Here is a 22,507-nt window from a genome sequence, read left to right on the forward strand (position 1 = left end):
TGGGTCTTAAATGTTATTATCCATGGGTTTTTCATCATCCCATTTAATTCTGCCTGGCTGAGAATCATACCCTACAAGGTAATGAAGCTAAGAAACCATCCATAGGGACCACCTCCTCTTTGTCTCATCTTCTTATCGGTAGTTATAAAGACTCTTTAGAAGAATATAAAAGTAACTTGTGTGTTTTCTTTTTTGCACACAGCCTTTAAAAGAATAAATGTAGAAAAAGATTTTAGCCATTATTGGAGTCAAAAACAGCAAGAACCCAAGCCTGATTACATCCCAGCTCCCAGTTGCTAACTGTTTCCGTTTCTTAGATGCTCCTGCTGCTTGGGTTGTTTCTGGTTTTGTTTTTAACATTTCGTTTTGTTTTATTTTATAATTTTTTTCAATTTTGTCTTTTTTATTTTTTAAATTTATTTTTTATTGAAGTATAGTTGATTTACAATGTTATGCTGATCTCTGCTGAACAGCAAAGTGACTCAGTTTTACATATATATACATTCTTTGTTTAATATTCTTCTCCATTATGGTTTATCTCAGGAGATTGGATATAGTTCCCTGTGCTATATGTACTCTAAATGTAATAGTTTGCATCTACGAACCCCAAATTCCCAGTCCATCCCTCTCCCCCCCCCCCTTGGCAACCACAAGTCTGATCTCTATGTCTGTGAGTCTGTTTCTGTTTTGTAGAAATGTTCATTTGTGACATATTTTAGATTCTACATATAAGTGATATCATATAGTATTTGTCTTTCTCTTTCTAGTATGATAATCTCTAAGTTGCATCCATGTTGCTGCAAATGGCATTATTTTGTTCTTTTTTATGACTGAGTAGTATTCCATTGTATATATGTACCACATCTTCTTTATCCATTCATCTGTCAATGGACATTTAGGTTGTTTCCATGTTTTGGCTATTGTGAATAGTGCTGCTATGAATATAGGGTTGCATGTATCTTTTTGAATTATAGTTTTGTCTGGGTATACACCCAGGAGTGGGATTGCTGGATCATATGGTAATTCTATTTTTAGTTTTCTGAGGAACCTCCGTACTGTTTTCCATAGTGGCTGCACCAACTTACATTGCCACCAACAGTGTAGGAGGGTTCCCTTTTCTCCACACCCTCTCCAACATTTGTTCTTTGTAGATTTTTTTAATGATAGCCATTTTGACTGGTGTGAGGTGATGCCTCATTGTAGTTTTGATTTGCATTTCTCTAATAATTAGTGATTTTGAGCATCTTTTCATGTGCTTTTTGGCCATCTGTATGTCTTCTTTGGATAAATGTCTATTAAGGTCTTCTGCCCATTTTTTGATTCGGTTGTTTGTTTTTTGTTGTTGTTGAGTTGTGTGAGCTGTTTGTATATTTTGGAGATTAAGCCCTTGTTGGTTGCATCATTTGCAAATATTTTTCTCCCCTTCCATAGGTTGTCTTTTTGCTTATTTTATGGCTTCCTTTGCTATGCAAAAGCTTGTAAATTTGATTAGGTACCATTTGTTTATTTTTGTTTTTATTTCTATTGCCTTGGGAGACCAACCTAAGAAAACATTGGTATGATTTATGTCAGAGAATGTTTTGCCTGTGCTCTCATCTAGGAGTTTTATGGTGTCATATCTTATGTTTAAGTCATTAAGCCATTTTGAGTTTATTTTTGTGCATGGTGTGAGGGTGTGGTCTAACTTCATTGATTTACATGCAGCTGTCCAACTTTCACAGCACCACTTGCTGAAGAGACTGTCTGTTTCCTATTTTATATTCTTGCCTCCTTTGTCAAAGATTAATTTACCATAGGCGTGTAGATTTATTTCTGGGCTCTCTATTCTGTTCCATTGATCTGTATGTCTGTTTTTGTACCAATACCACTTTATTTATTGTAGCTTCGTAGTACTGTCTGAAGTCTGGAAGAGTTATACCTCCTGCTTTGTTTTTTTTTCCTCAGGGTTGGCAATTCTGGGTCTTTTATGGTTCCATATAAATTTGTGGATTATTTGTTCTAGTTCTGTGAAAATGTCATGGGCGATTTGATAGGGATTGCATTAAATCTGTAGATTGCTTTGGGTAGTATTGCCATTTTAACAATACCAATTCTTCCAATCCAAGAGCATGTGATATATTTCCATGTCTTTGAATCCTCTTTAATTACCTTTATTAATGTTTTAGAGTGTTTTATAGTTCTCAGCATGTAAGTCTTTCACCTCCTTGGTCAGGTTTATTCCTAGGCATTTTATTTTTTTTGGTGCAATTTTGAAAGGTATTGTTTTGTTTTACATTCCCTTTCTGATATTTCATTGTTAGTGTAAAGAAATGAAACCAATTTCTGACTGTTAATCTTGTATCCTGCTACTTTGCTATATTCATTTATTAGATCTAGTAGTTTTTGCGTGGAGTCCTTAGGGTTTTCTATATATAGCATCATGCCATCTGCATATAGTGACAATTTTACCTCTTCCCTTCCAATTTGGATACGTTTCTTTTTCTTGTCTGATTCCTGTGGCTGGACTTCCAATTCTACGTTGAATACACATGGTGAGAGTGGGAATCCTTGTCTTGTTCCAGATTTTAGTGGGAAGGCTTTTACCATTGAGTATTTCACCATTTAGTACTCACTGTTGAGTATTATATTGGCTGTGGGTCCGTCATAAGTGGCTTTTATTATGTTGAGATATATTCCTTCTATTCCCACTTTGGTAAGAGTATTTTTTATCATGAATGGATGTTGAATTTTGTCAAATGCTTTTTCTGCATCTGTTGAGATGATCATGTAGTTTTTGACTTTCTTTGTTAATGTGGTGTATTGCATTGATTGATTTGTGTATGTTGAGCCATCCTTGTGAGCTTGGAATGAATACCACTTGGTCATGGTGTATGATATTTTTATGTGCTGTTGGATTCAGTTTGCTAATATTTTATTGAGAATTTTTGCATCTATATTCACCAAAGATATTGGCCTGTAATTTTCTTTGTTGGTGGTATCTTTGTCTGGTTTTGGTACAGGGTGATGGTGGCTTCATAGATGTCTTTGGGAGTGTTCCCTCCTCTTCAGTCTTTTGGAAGAGTTTGAGAAAAATAGGTATAAGTTCTTCTTTGTATGTTTGGTAGAATTCACCTGTGAAGCCATCTGGTCCTTTTGTTTGTAGGGAGATTTTTTTTTTTTTTAACTACAGATTTTATTTCACTTCTAGTGATCAGTCTGTTCAATTATCTCTTTCTTCTTGATTCAATTTTGGTGGGCTGTATGTTTCTAGAAAGTTGTCCATTTCTTCTAGGTTGTCAAATTTGTTGGTATATAATTGTTCATGGTACGTTTTCATGTTGTTTCTGTATTTCTGTGGTATAAGTTGAGATTTCTCCTTTTTCATTTCTTATTTTGTTTTTTTGGGTTCTCTTTCTTTTCTTTTTGGTGAGCCTGGCCAGAGGTATGTCAACTTTGTTTATCCTTTCAAAGAACCAGCTCTTGGTTTTATTAATTTTTTTTTTACTGTTTTTATAATCTCTATTTTATTTATTTTCTCCCTGATCTTTATTATTTCCTTCCTTCTACTGACTTTAGGTTTTGTTGGTTCTTCTCTTTATAATTATTTTAAGTGGTAGGTTAGGTTGTTTATTTGAGATTTTTCTTGCTTTTTGAGGAAGGCCTGTATTGCTATGAACTTCCCTCTAAGAACTGCTTTTGCTGCATCTCACAGATATTGTATGGTTGTGTTTTTATTGTCATTTGTCTCAAGGTATTTGTTAATTTCCTTTTTGATTTCCTCTTTGACCCATTGGTTTTTTAGTAGCATGTTGTTTAGTCTCCATGTAATCATTTTTTCTCAATTCTTTTCCTGTGGCTGATTTCTAGTTTCATGCTGTTGTAGTCAGAGAAGATGTTTGAAATAATCTCTGTACTCTTAAATTTGTTGAGGTTAGTTTTGTGCCCTAGTATGTGGTCAATCCTAGAAAATGTTTGATATGCACTTGAAAATAATGTGTATTCTGTTTTGTTTTTTTTTTTTTTGATGTAATATCCTGAAAATATCATTTAAGTCTAACTGGTCTATTGTATAATTTAGGATCTCTATTGCCTTATTGATTTTCTGTCTAGAAGATCTGTCCATTGATGTGAGTGGGGTGTTAAAGTCTCCTACTGTTAATGTATTCCCATCAATTTCTCCCTTTATGTCTGTTAGTATTTATTTTATGTATTTGGGTGCTTTTATATTAGGTGCATATATGTTGATGAGTGTGAAATCCTCTCTTGTATTTATCTTTTTTTCATTATATCGTGTCCTTCTTTATCACCTTTGCTTTAAAGTCTATTTTGTCTGATATGAGTATTGCAACACCCTCTTTCTTTTCATTTCCCTTTGCATGAAATATCTTTTCCTTCCCTTTGCTTTCAATCTATGTGTGTCCTTTGCCCTAAGGGGGGGTTTCTTTCTCTTGTAGGCAGCATATTGTAAGCTCTTGTTTTTTATCCAGGCTACCACTCTATGCTTTTTTTTTTTTTTTTTAGTGATTTTTTTTGTTGTTAAATTTTTATTTATTTATTTATTTTTGGCTGTGTTGGGTCTTCATTTCTGTGCGAGGGCTTTCTCCAGTTGCGGCGAGCGGGGGCCACTCTTCATCGCCGTGCGCAGGCCTTTCACTGTCACAGCCTCTCTTGTTGCAGAGCACAGGCTCCAGACGCGCAGGCTCAGTAATTGTGGCTCACGGGCCTAGTTGCTCCGTGGCATGTGGGATCTTCCCAGACCAGGGCTCGAACCCGTGTCCCCTGCGTTGGCAGGCAGATTCTCAACCACTGCGCCACCAGGGAAGCCCTATGCTTTTTGATTGGAGCATTCTGTCCCTTGACATTTAAGGTAATTATTGATACATATGTATTTATTGCCATATTAGACCTTGTTTTCCAGTTGATTATTTGTTTCTTCTTTGTTCCTTTCTTTTTGTTTTTCTTTTGTGGTTTGATCATTTCCTTTTATTTTATGCTTGCATTCTCATCTTTTTGGTTTTTGTGAATCTCGTATGTTTTTGATTTGTGGTTGACCTGTTTTTCAAGTACGTTAACCTCTTCCTATATCTGCTTGCTTTAGACTGATAGTCATATCGATGGAAACACATTCTAAAAAAAAAAAAAAGAATCTGCATTTTCTTACTCTCCTTCCCCACATTTTATGATTTTGATGTCCTTTTTTACATCTTCATGTTTATCCTTTTGCTGTTCCTTGTGTTTATCATCACTTTCACAAATAGGTTTTTTTTTTTATATTTTTGATCTGCGTACTGGCTAATTTAAGTGATTTACTTTCAAATTATGATTTCCTCCTTCCTATATCTTCTTGCTCTTTTTCTGTTCAGAAAAGATATTTCAATATTTCTTTTAGGATAGGTTTAGTATTGTTGTATTCTTTTAGTTTTTCCTTGTCTGAGAAATTCTTTATTTCTCCTCTTATTATAAATGATAATCTTGCTGGGTAGAATATTCTAGGTTGCAGATTTTTCCCTTTCAAGACTTTGAATATATTTTGCCACTCCCTTCTAGCCTGCAGTGTTTCTGTAGAGAAGTCAGCTGACAGCCTTATGGTGGTTCCCTTGTAAAGAACTCTTTTTCTTTTGATCCTTTAGAATCCTCTCTTTATCTTTAATTTTTGTCATTTTTATTACAATATGTCTTGATGTAGGTCTGTTTGGATTCATCTTGTTTGGGACCCTCTGTGCTTCCTGTAACTGGATATCTGTTTCCTTCTTTAGGTTTGGGAAGTTTTCAGCCATGATTTCTTCAAATACATTTTCAATCCCCTTTTCTCTATCTTCTTCTTCTGGAATCCCTATTATGCATAGATTGGTACACTTTATATTATCCCATTGGTCTCTTATATTGCTTTCATTTTTTTTTTTTTTGCATTTGACATTCTATCTGCTGTTCTGATTGGTTAATTTCCATTATTCTGTCTTCCAGATCACTTATTCTTTCTTCTGCATTATTCATTCTGCTACTCACTGTCTTTAGCTCAGCTTTCATCACAGCAACTTAATTTTCTAAATTTTCTTGGCTCCTCCTTATAGTTTCTAGTCCTTTTTACAGTAATCTGCATTTTTGTCCATAGCCTTTCTTAATTCCTTCAGTATTTTCATTACCTCCTTTTTGAACTTGGTGTCTATTAGACTGAAGAGATCTGTTTCATTGTTTGTTCCTTCAGGGGAATTCTCTTGGGCTTTTAATGGGAGTGGTTCCTCTGCTTCTTCATTTTTCTTATATTTCTCTTCCTCTGTGAGTTTAAGGGAAACAGCTATCTACTGTAGTATTGGAGGGCTATTTATATACAGGAGCCTCCCTGCATAGCTTGTATGGGTTTAATATTTTTTTGTTATGAGGGCTGTTTTTGGTTTGGATGCTTGCCATCTCTTTCCTCAGTGTGCGCTGGCCATTTTCCCCTTGATAAGGGGTGTGCAGGCACGTGGCTCATGTAGGCTCCCAGGAAGGTGGAGGCAGAGGTTGGCTCTGGGTTGTGGGACCCTTGGCAGCCATGGTGGGTCATGCACCTTCCCAGGGAATCTGGGGCAGCAGTTGGTGCCCAGTCACAGGACCCTCTGTGGCAGTGGTGGGCTGTGCATGCTCCCAGGAAAGCAGAAGCAGTGGTTGGCTCCCTGTTACAGGACCCTTGGCAGTGGTCTGCACCTGCCTCTGGAGTCCGAGATGGCAGTGGAGGCTTGTACCTACCCCTGCAGCTCATGTACGTGGTGCCCTGCCACCTGAGAGTGTGTGTGGAGAAAGAAGCTCCTATGGTGGGCCCACCCCTCTCCTTGCATGACCCCCAACAATAGCACCCTCCCTCTCTGGTGGGCCCAGGCCTCCTCTCACACCACACTCTACCCCCCTCAGGCTGTCTCCATGCAGCCAACCCCAGTCTTCTCCCCCGGGTCTGACCACCAAAGCCCAAGCCTCAGCACACAGCCCCCACCTTCCCCAGCGATGAGTGTTTCAGGCTGGGGAGTGCTGGGTGGGTGGCACTGACCATGTGTGCAGGTCTCTTTGCACTTTGCCCTCTGTAAACCGGTTGCTGTGCTCTCCTCTGAGGCTCCAAGGCTCTCCCTCTGTCCCTGCTGATCTCCTGGCCAGTAAGGGGACTTCCCAGTGTGTGGAAAACTTTACCCTTTCACAGATCCTTCCCAGGAGCACAGGTTCTGTCCTGATTCCTTTCTCTCTCTCTTTTTTTTTTTTTTTTCTCTTTTTTCTTTTGCCTTATCCAGAGATTTTCTTGCCTTTTTGGAAGTCTGAGGTCTTCTGCCAGAATTCAGTAGATGTTCTATGAGAATTGCTCCACATGTAGATGTATTTTTGATGTAATTTGTGAGAGAATGTAAGCTCCATGTCCTACTCCTCCACCTTCTTGATCTGATCTCAAGTAGGAAGTTTTTTAAAGCTCCGGCATATTGCTGGGGATCTAGAAGACCAAATGCTTATGCAGGACTGTATGCATGGCCAGGGAAGACCTTGAGGAAGCCCTAATCTTTCAACTCTGGCTGACTTTGAGTATCTGTTTAAACAGCAAGTAAAAGCCAAGGCAGAATTTTATACTTGGAGCATATAAGAAGTGCACCAACATACACAAATCTCTGTCAAATCATGTGTTGACCACTAGCTAACCAGGCACAGACTGAAATGACCCACACAGCAAAGAAGAAAGACTTTACAGAATTACTCCAGGAAAGTAACTAAACAAACAAACAGCAACAACAACAAATCCCGGAAAAGCAGGGGATCTGATCTCCAGTGTTACTATATTATATTTTTTAAAACTTTCCAACATTCAACAACAACCAAAAATACAGGACATGCATAGAAACAAGAAAGTATGACCCATATATAGGAAAAAAGCAATCAATAGAAACTGCCCCTGGGAACTTGTAGATATGGGATTTATTTAATAAATTCTTTAAATCAGCTACTATAAATATGTTTAAAAAACTAAAGAAGCTATATATAAAGAAATAAAGTATGAAACAATGTCTCACCAAATAGAAAAATCAATAAGTAGGTCAAAATTATTAAAAAGAACCAAATAGAAATTCTCAACTTAAAAAGCACAGTAACAAATGAAAAATTTGCTAGAGGAGCTAAATAGAACATTTGAGCTGGCAGAAGAAATAATGAGTGATCTTGAAGATGGGTCAGTTGAGATTTTCTAGTTTAATAAAGAAAAAGAAAAAATATGAATCTGTGAGATATGATCAAGCATAACAACATATATATATATATATATATATATATATATATATATATATATATACTGGGAGTATCAAAAGGAGAAGGGAGAGTGAAAGGGGAAGAAAGAATATTTGAAGGAATAATGGTTGAAAATTTCCATGGTTGCCTCAACAAAACTGAATCCCTTACATGTGTGCAGAAAATGAAGTTTCAATGTATTGGACCAAGAGCTAGCTGTTCATCGAAATTCTAAATCTACTTAGACATAACACAGAATGTTCCTCCAGATTTTCTTCAGACTGATCTCTTCTACTGATAATATGAATAATAAGAACACATTTTTATTTGAAGTTGTGGCACAAATATCCATGCAGGTATTTAATAAGGAATAATTGTTACTAAGCTTCTTTGTCATAACATCAGATGCAACACCAATCTCGTTAAGCAAGCTTTGTCAGATAAGAGAGATCCAAAGAGAAGGAGACATTTTAAAGCTAAGGAAACTCAAAATAATTGATCTCTGGAGCATTATGTGACTGTCAGTAAATGAGTTCTAAGTACAAGGAGGACTAGTATGCATGTGTTGTTTCTCCTCAGCCTTGAGGGTTTGGAGAAAAAACAGGCATCCATATAAGTCAACCTGTCTTATGTTACTTCTACTGTCTATTTAGAGCATTAATATTCTGTCCCCGAAAGACCCAGACAGAAAAATTGATCCATTACTCCAACTTTGTCTTTGCCTGGGTAGCTTTCTTGGGATAAGTTTGCTGCACCCCTCTCTAGATATCTCGTAGTCAACTAGGTATATATAGCACCTATCAAGATAATCTAAATGCATTTTGCGTGTTTGTCTCTCCCATTAGACAGTGAAATTTTCATTCATTGCTGCATCCTTGGGGCCTAATATAGAGTGTGGAATATAGAAGTCATGTCATAAATATTTTATTCATAAACTAATAAATGCATGGAATACAACTGCTTTAGCCTAGTAAAAAGGTGATAGGAGAAGGAGATTCCTCCACTCTTAACTTAAAGGAGGTCAATTTTAGTGTCAAATAGTGTCAGTCTGGCAGGAAACAGTTATCATTATTGACTAAGTACTGAGATATTCTCCTTTGCTAATGATGTATATTAAATTTAAAAAATCACAGAGGGAACTTCCTGGCGGTCCAGTGGTTAAGAGTTCACCTTCCAATGCAAGGGGTGCGGGTTTGATCCCTGGTTGGGGAGATAAGATCTTACATGCCTCAGGGTCAAAAATCCAAAACATAAAACGGAAGCAATATTGTAACAAATTCAGTAAAGATTTTAAAAATGGTCCACATCAAAAAAGTCTTAAAAAAAAATCACAGAGAATGTACAGATAACAAAGCTCAAGGATTAACAGTGCTAGAACATACCTTATGCTCAACACGTATCTGGCAGTTAACTGGCAAGATAGGTTTAAGGCAGAAATAACTAGTGTGTTTGCTTTAATAACTTGGATTTCTTTAATGACTGAATCATACTTTCTCATTTCCTTCAGTCTTCATCTAAATAACAGTTAAGATGCTCAAACATACTAAGCAAAAAAATGACTTGTTATATAACACCATGCCGACACAGCAAATTTTTCTATTTTTATTAAAAAAGGATTGAGGAAGAGCTTAGGAAGGCAAAATATAAAGGCTGAAGCTCAAGGAAGAATAAACTTGTATCTATATTGAATGTTTTTAAAATAAGAAAACGTTTCATAAGCAAGAATTTTTAAATCACTCAAAGTAGATTCGAAAGACCACATGATTTGAAGAGAAATACTATTATTTAATCTCAAAAACCAATCTGCTCAATAAGTTTAAAGATTCTTACACATATTGGTAACCTTTGGCAATTATCTTTTGTAAAAACCTATTCCTTAAAAGAATAAATATACTTATTCCAGAGAAAATAATAAAATAAAACTCCTCTTACCTCATATATATTGAACTGTGATTGCCCTCTAGAAAGTTCCCTATAGCTTGTTGTAAATTCTCCAATGAAATCATGACTAAAATTAAGGGGAAAAATATACATAGTATTAGTTTTCATATAATTGTTAATTATGTTTTAAAGCTTTAAAAAATATAGTTTAATCATGAAAAATGTTTGATATTATTATGAACATAACTTAACATGATAATTTAAAACACACTGATACATAATTTCATTGTTCTTTAATTGTTATGTATACCCAAGATTACATTTTGTTAGTATTCAAAAAATATTTAATTTATCCCACCAATGCTAATATTTCAAATAGGTATATTAGGTTTAATAACTCATATCTCAAAAGCATTTCATCATCTATGCTATCCAAATGATTAACTATTAATTAGGATGAAAGTTTAAGACACTCAAAAATTTATTATATTATTATATATATAATATATATATTGTATATTATGTATACATATATATGTATATTATGTATAATATACATTATGTATAAATCTTCAAACTTTTCTATGACCAGGATGTAATAGGACACTCTTTTTAAAAGGGACACTATTTTTAAACATTAACATAGAGAATATTCACCAAGCCTTATACTAATAATTTTAAAGTACATTGTTAATACCAAACATGGTTATTCTAAACTTCTTTACATTAAAGCAATCATCACTGCCTTCTCAGAAAGCAGAACTTCTACAGGTGCCTTCTTAGTTTAGGTGTGGAAGGGTAAGGATTGAGAAAGCATATGTTAATTCTCACTATAAAATCCTTACCAATGTGATTACTGAGGCTGGCTTATGCAACTGTAAAACAGATGTTATGCATTCACCAGTTTAGAAGGGATTTGTATTCTACTACTCTGCACTAATTTAATGGTCAGCACTAGGTTGAACACACACTGCTGAGAAATAAACATAAAATGCTGGTATTTGGTGCAGTGATGAAATGTAATGCATCAGAGGAAAAAGATAAAGACTGTGGGAGCTGAAGTAATAAAACAAACATAGGGGGTGTTGTCACTGCTATTTGTATCATAAGAGTTTAAGCTTGGCCCACTTGCTTGCAAATGTGAGGTGTTTATTACCATAAAAATGGATATTTTCCCCAAACTCCAGGCAGGTTTATGCTTAACTGTGATTCACTAAAATCCATAAACCTTCCATAGACCTGATGACCAGTAACAAGCTACAAGCAAATTGTGGCTAGCCAATAAATACTGATTGCTAAAGCTGGAATTTCAAAGAAAAACTTGCTGCTATTAATTTAAGCGTTTTTGCAATAAAAAAAATATATTTTTAAAATTAAGACAAAACTCAGATATCCAGCCTTCCAGTTCTCCCTTATTTTAAGATCTTGTACATTTATGACAATAATCTATACAGGGCATTCCTCTTTACCCCAGTATCACCTTGACCTCTTTTATATTTAACTTTCAAAAGCAGATCTACACACATGAAAATGATAAAAGGAAAGAGCATTGAAGACTGTAACCAAATATATTTGCATTTTTGCATTTGTGAATCCAAACCCCAGTATTCACTCTTTCAATTTACACAGGGAAAATTACAAAACAGTACTTTTGTGCTACACATTTCTTATAAATAAAATAATTCTCTTTGACTTTTAGAAGTGCAAGCTTATAACTGTGATATCTTTCACAGAAATCTTAAAAATTCTGAGTTATGGAAATTCTGCTTAGAACCTATCCTCTTCCATTGTTATGCGTGTTTTATATAACTTAAGTAATAGTCACCGAGAAAATGTTCTATTAAAGCACTTCAAACACAACACTTTGATATTGGTAAGTGTGGACAAGGCTTGTATAACCAGAGCTCACCACACTTGTGGTAGGAACCTAATATTGAAGGCTTAGAAAATGGCTGGATCATTTACGCCCTCATGGTAGTTTTCTGACTGTGTAAATTCTGTTTGGTTTCATTGTTTAAATTCAATGTTTAGGCCTCCTGCCACTCAATACTAATCAAGAACTTGGTTGAGAGAAGCAATAGTTACTGGTTTCCATTACTCAATTGAGATTAATTATGCAATTACTCAACCACATCTCAAGAACATGTAATACATCCATCTGGATAAAGTCTGTCCAACACAGTGGCAAATCTGGACCCAAGTGCAATGGTCAGGTTTCCTCAACTGCACACTGACATGCCATGCTGAAGTCATGGTGAAACTTTCTAAGAAGCAGTTTTTGAACATTTAGTTCTGTTTTGTTCTTGTTAAATTTGTTACTCTGCAGAGTTGAGTGATTAACAAAGGGGTACAATTCTCTTTGGTCTCAGTGCTAGGAATCTGTGCTGCTCATGTTTCCTATTCTGAAAAGACCCTGTTTATCATGAAACGGATATTTTTGTCTCTGAAGTTGGTTGTTAAAAGAGCTTAAGCCAAATTTGTGGCACATCTCTAGCAGGATATGTTCTCATCATGTGCTAGGAATCCTAAGCAACCTTTTCGGATATCTTACTCTTATTTTCCCTTTGCTTCAATTTCCTCACACAGTTTAGTTCACTATGTCTAATTATAAGCTTCCTTGGATCTTTTCAGAATAAGACAGAACATAAATAAATGAAAGAATGAATAAAATACTTGTTCCCCCTTCTGAATCTTGTTCAAGATGATTATTTTGCATAAAACACTTAATTTGCATGTCATACAAATGCAATGCCATCCTTGTGCTGTAGAGGAGAAAATGTACTGAGTCACAAATTACATTTCATGCTCCAAGATTTCTGTGACATACAGAAAACACATCATTGCATTTATTCAGATACAGATAAATGGATGATCAAGAAGTGATGATTTGTCATAAGGTCATAAACATAAGTGGCAATAGCAATGAAATAGCCAAGCCTAGACATAAGGTGCTTTGTCTCAAGAATACATCTGAAGAACCTGGGTGGATAAGTGAATAATTCTCAGGTCAATTTTGTCATAGATCTCTTGAAATGCATGGGAATTTTTAGTTTCCCTTGTCAACTGCCGTTCTTCAAATATTATATATTAAATCATAGGTAAGTACTTTAAAGTAAGTATTGAAGGTGGTTTTCACTGATTTATTCTTATAATTATTTTTTTCCCTATCATCAACCATTAGTAGATTCTACTGAGATTAAAAGAAAGAATAGTAATTTAATATTTTTATCTGTTCACAACTGTCAATACTGTAATGTTGAAACAATTCTCACTATACAGAGAAATATGATGAATAGCACTTTGATAATAAATTACAACCAACAATTTCCTTGAGATTCAATAATACTGCTTTGCTATTTCCTGTTAATTTAATTGTAACTAAAATAATTATTCTATGTTATAAGTCTCAAGCTCTCTGACTGCATTTACAAAATAAAGTTTACTGCAGGGTGGTTGATCTGATTTGTGTCCATTTACATCTCTAATTTTTTTCCAAAAATTTTTTATAATTGATATATGTTATTTAAAATCTGAGGAAATAAACCAATATTGAGAGCAAATTGATTAATATTATAGGTAGTAACTTGGCTCTAAAATGCCTTGTTTGAGTAAAGTGATTAAATTTTTGAATAAAATCTGAATATTATAATCATTTCTATGCTCTATTAATAGTGGAAAATGGGTATTATGTATATTCATATTTATACCTGAAACATGTAGGACAGTCCCTACTTAACAAAGTGTCCATCTTCCCCTACTTTTGGCATCTTGTTTCACTTATCTTTTACTCTACTGCTTAGCTATTATCTCCTCTAAGAAATCTTTCCTGCTTTATGCTCTTCCTCTTTGTTTAAAAAAAACCCAATTCTCTCTATCATCATATTTCCTATATTGTATAACAGCTGTTTATATATCTCCCCTCTTAGTTTTTATAACATACTTGAAGGTAAGAAAGATGGTAATTTCATCTCAGTATTCTCAGCATCTACTTCAGTGCCTGGTAACCAATGGGAATTTTTGAATGTTGCAAATATACTCAAGTTAATATCATAGTCATGCTGTAATCTTACCTTGCCAGTAATATTAACAATTTTGCCTCTCATGAATTTTATTTAGCCCTAAAGAATGGCACAAGTGCAAAACATATTAGCCATTGGTACTCTATTTCTTTGAAACAACTCTGAGGGTAATGCTGATAACTGTTATTTTCTCATAGAAATGCACTCACATAATCACACCAAAGACATAGAAAAAAGAGACGAGAATATTGCCTTTGCTTGGCGTTTCCAATGATCTTCCTAAAGATCAACCTGCTTTGGGCAGAATAGATGATGCTTATTTTCCTCTCAGTCATTAAACTAATTTTTGCACGTAGGTACAAATGACAAATACATACTGAATCCATCTCATCCCTCTCTCTATCATCATGTTGTCTTGAGTAAATCAGTCACTTTGAGGTCTTTACATCTTCACCTAAAAATTGGAGGCAATGTCTATTTACTGTTTTGAAAATAATCCTAGATAATTCATTTGAATTCTTTCTGTGAAAGGTGTTTAATTCCTTATAAAAGACATTACTAAAATACATTTTTCTGATTAGTAAGGAATATGACTCTAGATACTTATATGTATAGTTTTAAAGAAGTTTTAATCAAAATAACCCTTTGAAGATGTAACAGGCTTATGAATTGACATTTGGGAGTTACACATATACCTGTGGCTTGTACTGGTCTGATGTAAGAATGCTTAATTCATTAAGCATACCTCTTTTTTGGAGTGTGACATGTTTCAGGTGTGCATTAAAGAATGTCTCAAATGAGGATTTGTAAACAAACTGTATATTAAAGATAATTTCTCTAATTGGAATACTGAAAAGATTTCAGCACAAAAACTGGCAGGATCTTTCCTATTTGAAACCAAGTTATTAATTCCATAATTACAAGTAAAATGTACCATGGGATTTGTGATTTCCCATGATCACCACAAAAAGTCTTTATAAGTCCAGATAACAATAGCATATCAGCTGTCCCTGATTTTGCTTTTTTTTTTTGCTTTCCTTCTAGTCAAAGCTTTTGACTTTGACCCAACTTTTCAGCATTTAGGAATGTTTTTATTAATGAGATGACACTGGCCCTCACTGATTCTTAAAATTTCAACAAAATCAAGTCTTTTTTTTCTTGTAACTTCCTCAAATCCTGACAGAGAATTTAGTTTACTTTAAAAAGTCAGAAATATTTATTTAACTATTCCTCAGTTATGAGTTGGTCTATATTTAAATCTACAGAACTATCATGATTCTTAATTAATTGCCCCAGTAAACACAGATTATCAGCACATTCTGACAAAAGTAATATTTTTCTTTGTAATGTCCTGGTTTATTTTTACTGGTAGAAATTATTATATATAAGATATATATGAATGTATTCAATGTAGAAGTTTTCATTTATCTCCAGTTTTGTTGAAATTTTAAGTAATTTCAAAAGGTTTACATTTTCTTTGCTCCGTCTGTAGATTACAACAACACTTCTGAGCCTCCAAGAAGGAAATAGATATCACCCTCAAATATTAACAATTCCCAGGAGGAATAGGCTAATTTTATCAGTCTTATTAACACCTGCTCCTTGATCCATTTCTAATACAGGCAGAAATTTTAAAAGATATAAATACCATGTATATATAAAATAAGTCTTCATTTCCTTTTGGGTGTAAATATATATAAAATTTTATATAATCATATATAATGTTACATCTACATAATCATACATTTTAGTAAGTTTATATTTCACTTATTATTACTTAATATTTTGCTTATTAACTTTATTTTCACTTATTTTTTATCTACACAAAGAGTTAGACAAACCACATTTTCTAAGATAAAGACAATATTTTTAATGTGGTTTAGATATAGCAAATGATATATGCCATAATAAAGGAACTGTTCTTTATGATGATTTATCAGATTGAAACCAAAATTGTATGCTTAAGTACTCCAATTTTTAAAAAAATATATGCTATATACATATTTTTAAAGTGTATTTTATATTATATACACTATTTACAATGTTAGATTATCTAAACTGCATGTGTATCTGTAAATTTTAACTACACATAAAGTCTAACTTCTGAAAGATAATTACCTTCAATTTTTTTCTATTGCCTTTAATAAGTTTAATGCACCAAAATATTGTCAAGCAAAAACTCCTCATTCAAATTCAAATTTGCCTAATCAAATAAAAGTGTGTCATATCTAAAGCCAAAAATTCTTAATGTAAAATAACTTTTACCTAGCAACAGTTTCACAAATGCAATTTAATTCATTATAAGGCAGGATGGAGTTTCTTTAGCTCTACAGCACCTTTGGATATTTTTCTACAATTATATGAATTAGGAAGTTAACTGAGATAACATCTGAAGTAAAAATCTTCTCCAATTTTATGGATTTTTATTTTTAATTTAATTAATTTATTTATTTTAAAAATATATTTTTTATTTATTTAGTTTTGGTTGGGTTGGGTCTGTTGCTGCGTGCAGGCTTTCTCTAGTTGCAGCGAATGGAGGTTACTCTTTGTTGCAGTGCGTGGGCTTCTCATTGCGGTGGCTTCTCTTTTTGCGGAGCACGGGCTCTAGGCACGTGGGCTTCAGTAGTTGCACCACTCAGGCTCAGTAGTTGTGGTGCACAGGCTTAGTTGCTCCGCAGCATGTGAGATCTTCCCAGACCAGGGCTCGAACCCTTGTCCCTTGCATTAGCAGGCGGATTCTTTACCACTGTGCCACCAGGGAAGTCCCCAATTTTGTGGATTTTTAAATACTTATGTTATGCATCTCACATACTTTTCTCTGTAATTTCAAAGTGATTGAATTCTAATCTTTAGCTTGAGCGTTAATCTCTGGAAAGAAATGTCTGTGTGATTCAGTATCCCGTTTCTAAAATATACACTATCAGTCAGTGAATGTTATTTTTTTCAGACTAATGAGAATTAATAAAAATAATCAGTATTACTATAATAAGCAAAGCAAAACCAAACCAAACAAATGGAACAGAAGCAGTATTAACATAAAATAATAATAAATTTGATGTTGGCCAAAGGATCAAAGTTTTAAAAAAAATGAGATTCCATGCTTTTGTAGCTTCTTAGTCTTTCTTTGTCATTGGTTTATGCCCAAATAAATGCAATTCAAAGTAATCACTTCCTCTCCAGCATATTAATACAGTAAGTCCCCTACATATGAACCTTCAAGTTGCAAACTTTCAAAGATGCAAACGTGAATGAAATTGAAGCTTGCCCTCCATCTCCTATTGCTGAAGATCCCTCAGCTCTATCATCTCCCAACTCTTCTCCCTCCTCCCCTCAGTAACTCTTCTTGCCTGTTCACTTGATGCCAGCCCCTGTATGCCAGCTGTTGTATTGTATTACTGTATTTTTCAAGTTACTGTACTGTAAGATTAAAAATGTTTTCTTTATTTCTTTGTGTTTGTTTGTTCTTTATGTATTATTTGTGTGAAAAGTATTATAAACCTATTACAATACAGTACTATATAGCCGATTGTGTTAGTTGGGTACCTAGGCTAAATTTGTTGGACTTATTAACAAATTGGACTTACGAACGTGGTCTTGGAATGGAACTCATTTGTACTTAGGAAACTTACTGTAACCTTTATTCAAGACTAAAAAAAAAAAAGCATACAAACATTAGTCATAAGAAGATAGGCTCAATTCATAGTTTAAAAAATGTTATTTTAGCTATGTAGCATATGCTTTTATAAATTGTTTGCTAACACACTGGTATATTTCTGGGTTAGTGCTCATAGATTAGTACTTAATTTATGTATTACTTTTTTCACTCAAACTTGCCTGAGTTCATAGATAAATCTATTTGCTCATCTATCTAGATTTGCTATAATATTGCTAGCTTTGTTTATTCTCTGTAAGCATTGACTACTACTGTAATGTCTTTAAGAGATAATTATATCATCTTAACTTGTCTTGCTTTCCCACAATGTTTAAGACTGGAACACAGGGATTCTATCATTTCTCTAACCAAGGCTCGTACTGATAGGAAAGTGCAAGCGAAAAAACCTGACAGGAGTAATAAACACACACAACACACAAATCCCAGCCTGAAGTAGCAAAAGCTGGCAAGTTGCACACTACAATCCACTGCTACCTATGGTTAAGGTCTTTGCAGTGGCGAACAATCCCTTCTTCGCCTCTGGCATATCTTCTCTATTCTATGTGTAGGGACACTTTTTCCTACAGTGGTGCCAGAGTTGCCAACAAACATCATAAGTGTTCTAGCTCCCTTGCCATCCTTACTTGTGGAAGGATGCTCTCTCTGGCCACCAGTCTCCATACTGTCCATTACCTTCCTGACAGGCTGAGGTACTCCAAAAGAGACAAGAGAGATCAACTGCAAATGGTAAGTCACAAAGATGAGGAAATTAAAGTAAATTTGCTATTGAAGTTCTTTCAAACCTATGGGGAAAATGCATTTTGGAGAGCTTTCTTTGATCAGTGTCAAGGTTTTAGATTTAACAGGCTTACAAACTAAAAAAAAAGTGTGTTTATGCAGTAGAAAAGTATGAATTATTGCTGTTGTAGTTTCTAATTAACATGTATAAATAATTCAGATAATTCAAGCCTGAAAGCAGTCATCCAAATTGCCTAGAATATTTATCTCAAATAAAACGAAGTAATTCTCAAATATTTATCTCAAATAAATAAAATATTTATCTCAAATAAAACCAAGTAATTAACAAAATTTACTTTTATTTTGTGCTGTGTAGATCAGGCATTGGTAGTAAAAAATGTACATGTTATAAATTTAAAAAATGATTATCTCACTTTGGTGAAATTTCACATTTAAAGCTGACAGAGTTTACTGTAATCCTTGGCATAGATCTCACGTGGCAGCTCAGAACTTGCAGACTTGAAAGAGTTTCAGCTACAGGAAGTTGTGTGCTTATTTTTATATTAATATACTTCACATTAATACAAAAATAATAACTACTTATCACCATTCAAGATTTATAAGGTCTTTTTGAATACCTATATAACTATTCTTTCCACTTCTCTAAATGAATATTATTTTTTTATACTACTTATGGAGAAACAAACTTTTTAGGTATTTTGGGTGGCTCTGATAATTCTTTATATGTTTTTGAGCAGTGTAATTTTTATGATAATGGTTTTAACAGTGTAAATATCTTCAAAGTATTAGAATATGGAAATAAGATAATATACCTCATAAAAGTTTTTTTTTTGGTTAGAAGCTTGAATAAATTAATATATTTTAAACTATATGAGGCTCCAGAAGGCTATGAAGCAAAATTTCAGAATACTTGAGTTTCCGAGAGATACAGATCTAAGACATTAATCCACATTAAAAGTACTGAGTGAGTATTTTTAGATGGATAATCCGTATTTGTAGAAGCTCTTCTTCTTTAATACTAAGCATAGTAGGAACCTTGTGCTTAAAACCCAACCTAAAAACCTGTGAATTTTCTAGTGGAAATCAAAGAACTATCCATGCAACTCAATAAAAATAATGTTTTCCTATTGGTTCTACCTTTGGGTTCTACTGACTCTGGTTAAGTCATTAGGCTTCTTAGTAAAATTTTTCACCCCTCAAAATCATAAAATATACTTTCTCATACACTTCAGAAAAAAAGTTTAATTGATTAACTTGAGTTGTTCTGAACAAAATACCAGAAAAACGTTTTGGGTTCTTGGAAGAAAGGTACTATACTAGAAAATGGCCATAAGTGCATAATCTCAATATATGTTAAAATTAATTTGAGAGGTTAAAGTATAAATTTACAATACATACATTCCATTGGCTTGCTTGTTTAAACTATGCTCTATATATACAAATATATTAGCATGTAATATAAAGTGCATATATGCTCAACTCTTTTTACATATTAAATATCTTATTCTATACAGTTAGTAAAATAACAATCAAGAACTATTTAGAGAGCAATGGCTTCAAATGGGCATTGTGAATGTGTGAAGATTTAAATATAAGAATATTTTTATATAGATCTAAATAAATATTCCAATTTTGAATTCACTTTAAATATAAACCATAGGGAAAACTGCACATCAAAAAATTCTTCTCTAGTTTGTATGTTTATTCTGTTCTACAGATAAAACCACAAATTAAGGCCAAAAAATATGAGTTAACAAGTATTGTATCTCTATTCCAGAGCCATAATCATAGAATGATTCTAGTAAATCAAGCAACTTAAGTAGCATGATCATTAAATATACATATATTTTCATATGTTTATAAAATTTTATTTCAAGTATGTATCAATCTCAAGATTTAGAAGACTTGCTTCTGAAAAAGTTTGCAAATAATTCTGCAACACCCCTTAGTGTTGCATATATGATTGTAATTAATACATGCCATATATATAATTAATCTGAAATTCGAAAGTTAATAATCCAGATTATTTTCACTTCCTTAGAAACATTACATAATACATATTATACATAGGAGAAATTGTGATACCAAATTTAGTTCTTTTTAAGGACCTTATTTACTACTCACAATATAGTTACTGAGTATTCCCTCTAACTGAATCTTAATGCCAAACAATTACATTTAATCTGTTTAAATATACACACGGAATAAAAAAGAAAAATGCAAGAGAATGGCTTATTTTCAGATATTCTTTGATCGTGTCAAATTGAGTGAAATGCCAAAGATGGAAATTTTATGTGGTGCTAGCATAATATTAAAATGTCGCTAATTTTTAGTAACATAAATCTTAATGTGGACTATAATACATGGCTTAAACTATAACGCAGAAATGATTCAAAACATTATAAAATGTGCATACAAAAGAAAGTTGTGTCTTCCATTTCTAATGAAGTGGATAACTGAAGCAATTACTTAGATAATATAAATACACAATTATCTGTATACTTTAAATAAAACCTATTTTGCCGTTTTTGTTTTCCCATTTTCAACTTGCATGTATAGGCACAAATTAGAAATTATGAGTACCAAAACTATGCACCCAAGCAGGTTGGAACTAAGAATATCATAACTGAACATCAGAGTTTAAATATCAAAAACAGAGTAGAAATGCTTGATGTAGGAGAGCAGTGAATCAAACTCCAGGACATTAAGTATCTTTTAGGAAGCTCAGCTCAGTCATTTGGTTAAAAACTTTTAAAAATAAATAAATAACACCAAGTTCTCAAATATATCTGAACATTTACCAAAGCTAAGTTTTCACTGGTAGTGACAATATTCTGTGTCTTAGTTTTCCTTCAGATCAATACAATTTGCCTTTTAAGTGTGATTTGACTGTAACATGAATAAATGGCTAAAATATTATTTTTGTCTTGTTTTAATTCTTTCAGGTTATGCCTGTTATAGTTACCATCAAATGCTAAAAGGAAGAACCTGTGCTTCAAGGGAAAGATTCTGGACTTCTGAATATCATGTTCCATTTTTTCTACACTAAGATGATGGGAGATAAAAGCAGCACTTAGAAAGGCAGTTATGTCAGAGGAATAAACAGTAATTTGCTTTGAAAGCTATGACTACCTAATAGTCATATAAAATAGACAAGTCATTTCCACATTCTGAGCCTTAATTTTCATATCTAAAAAAGAAAAAGAACAATAATAATGTTCCTTTTGGGGATTTCTTTTTATAATTGAGAGGGAATATGTACAATTGCTTAGACTATTAAATTAAAATTAAAACTCTTATAAATAATAATCATGAAATTGAATTATCAAAGTATTCTATAAGAGAAATTTATAGAACAAAAAGACCACACCACAATATTCTTTCTTTCCCATTCATATTCTCTCTTGTCTATCTCTTTTATCTCTCTCTTTCTGACTAGCCAATTTCAATGGAATATTAAAATTATTACAAAATAAATGTATTTGGCAAGTTCATGTCTGTAGTGAACTTCTCCGTTGTCAAATTTTAATAAATTGTTTTTTACAGGATTTACTTATTGCTAAATTTAGTTTCATGTGTATTTGGAACACTAATAGGTGATTGAGAAACATAGAGCTACACAACACATGTTAACACAAAATCTCAAATTGTCTTCGTGCTTAGAATCAGAGAAAACAGTGGGTGAACATTACATACCAATAATCATTCTATTGTATAAAGGACAAGCATCATTACTAACAAAAAGTCTTCATACTCACAACCAGAAATTTCGTTTAACTGTAAGACCTTTATGGCCAGCTCTGCAGAATTTTCTCTCAAAACTCTCATGAAGCAATCACATATACTTAAATTGTTCCAAATAAATTTTTAAAGTAGAGGGTTCTCCAATTTGTACCTTTAATTTATATTCAAACATCTCTCCAATTCCCTAGTCTCATAGTTCTAATAGCCTGATACACATCTCCACTGTGATATATAATTTTGA

At 33.4% G+C, this 22,507-nt stretch overlaps 1 protein-coding gene across 3 annotated transcripts in view; it reads right to left on the reverse strand.

Annotated features, from left to right (window-relative positions):
• CPNE8 (copine 8) overlaps window positions 1-22,507 on the reverse strand; it is a 318,962-nt gene that overhangs the window by 77,822 nt on the left and 218,633 nt on the right. For all 3 annotated transcript variants that reach the window (XM_036867581.1, XM_036867580.1, XM_036867582.1), the window contains one exon: window positions 10,144-10,219. In XM_036867581.1, coding sequence (XP_036723476.1) covers window positions 10,144-10,219 — 76 coding nt within the window. The remainder of the gene's footprint in view (window positions 1-10,143; window positions 10,220-22,507) is intronic.

The sequence above is a fragment of the Balaenoptera musculus genome, chromosome 10, assembly GCF_009873245.2.
Source record: "Balaenoptera musculus isolate JJ_BM4_2016_0621 chromosome 10, mBalMus1.pri.v3, whole genome shotgun sequence".
In the NCBI taxonomy this organism is placed as follows: Eukaryota; Metazoa; Chordata; class Mammalia; order Artiodactyla; family Balaenopteridae; genus Balaenoptera; species Balaenoptera musculus.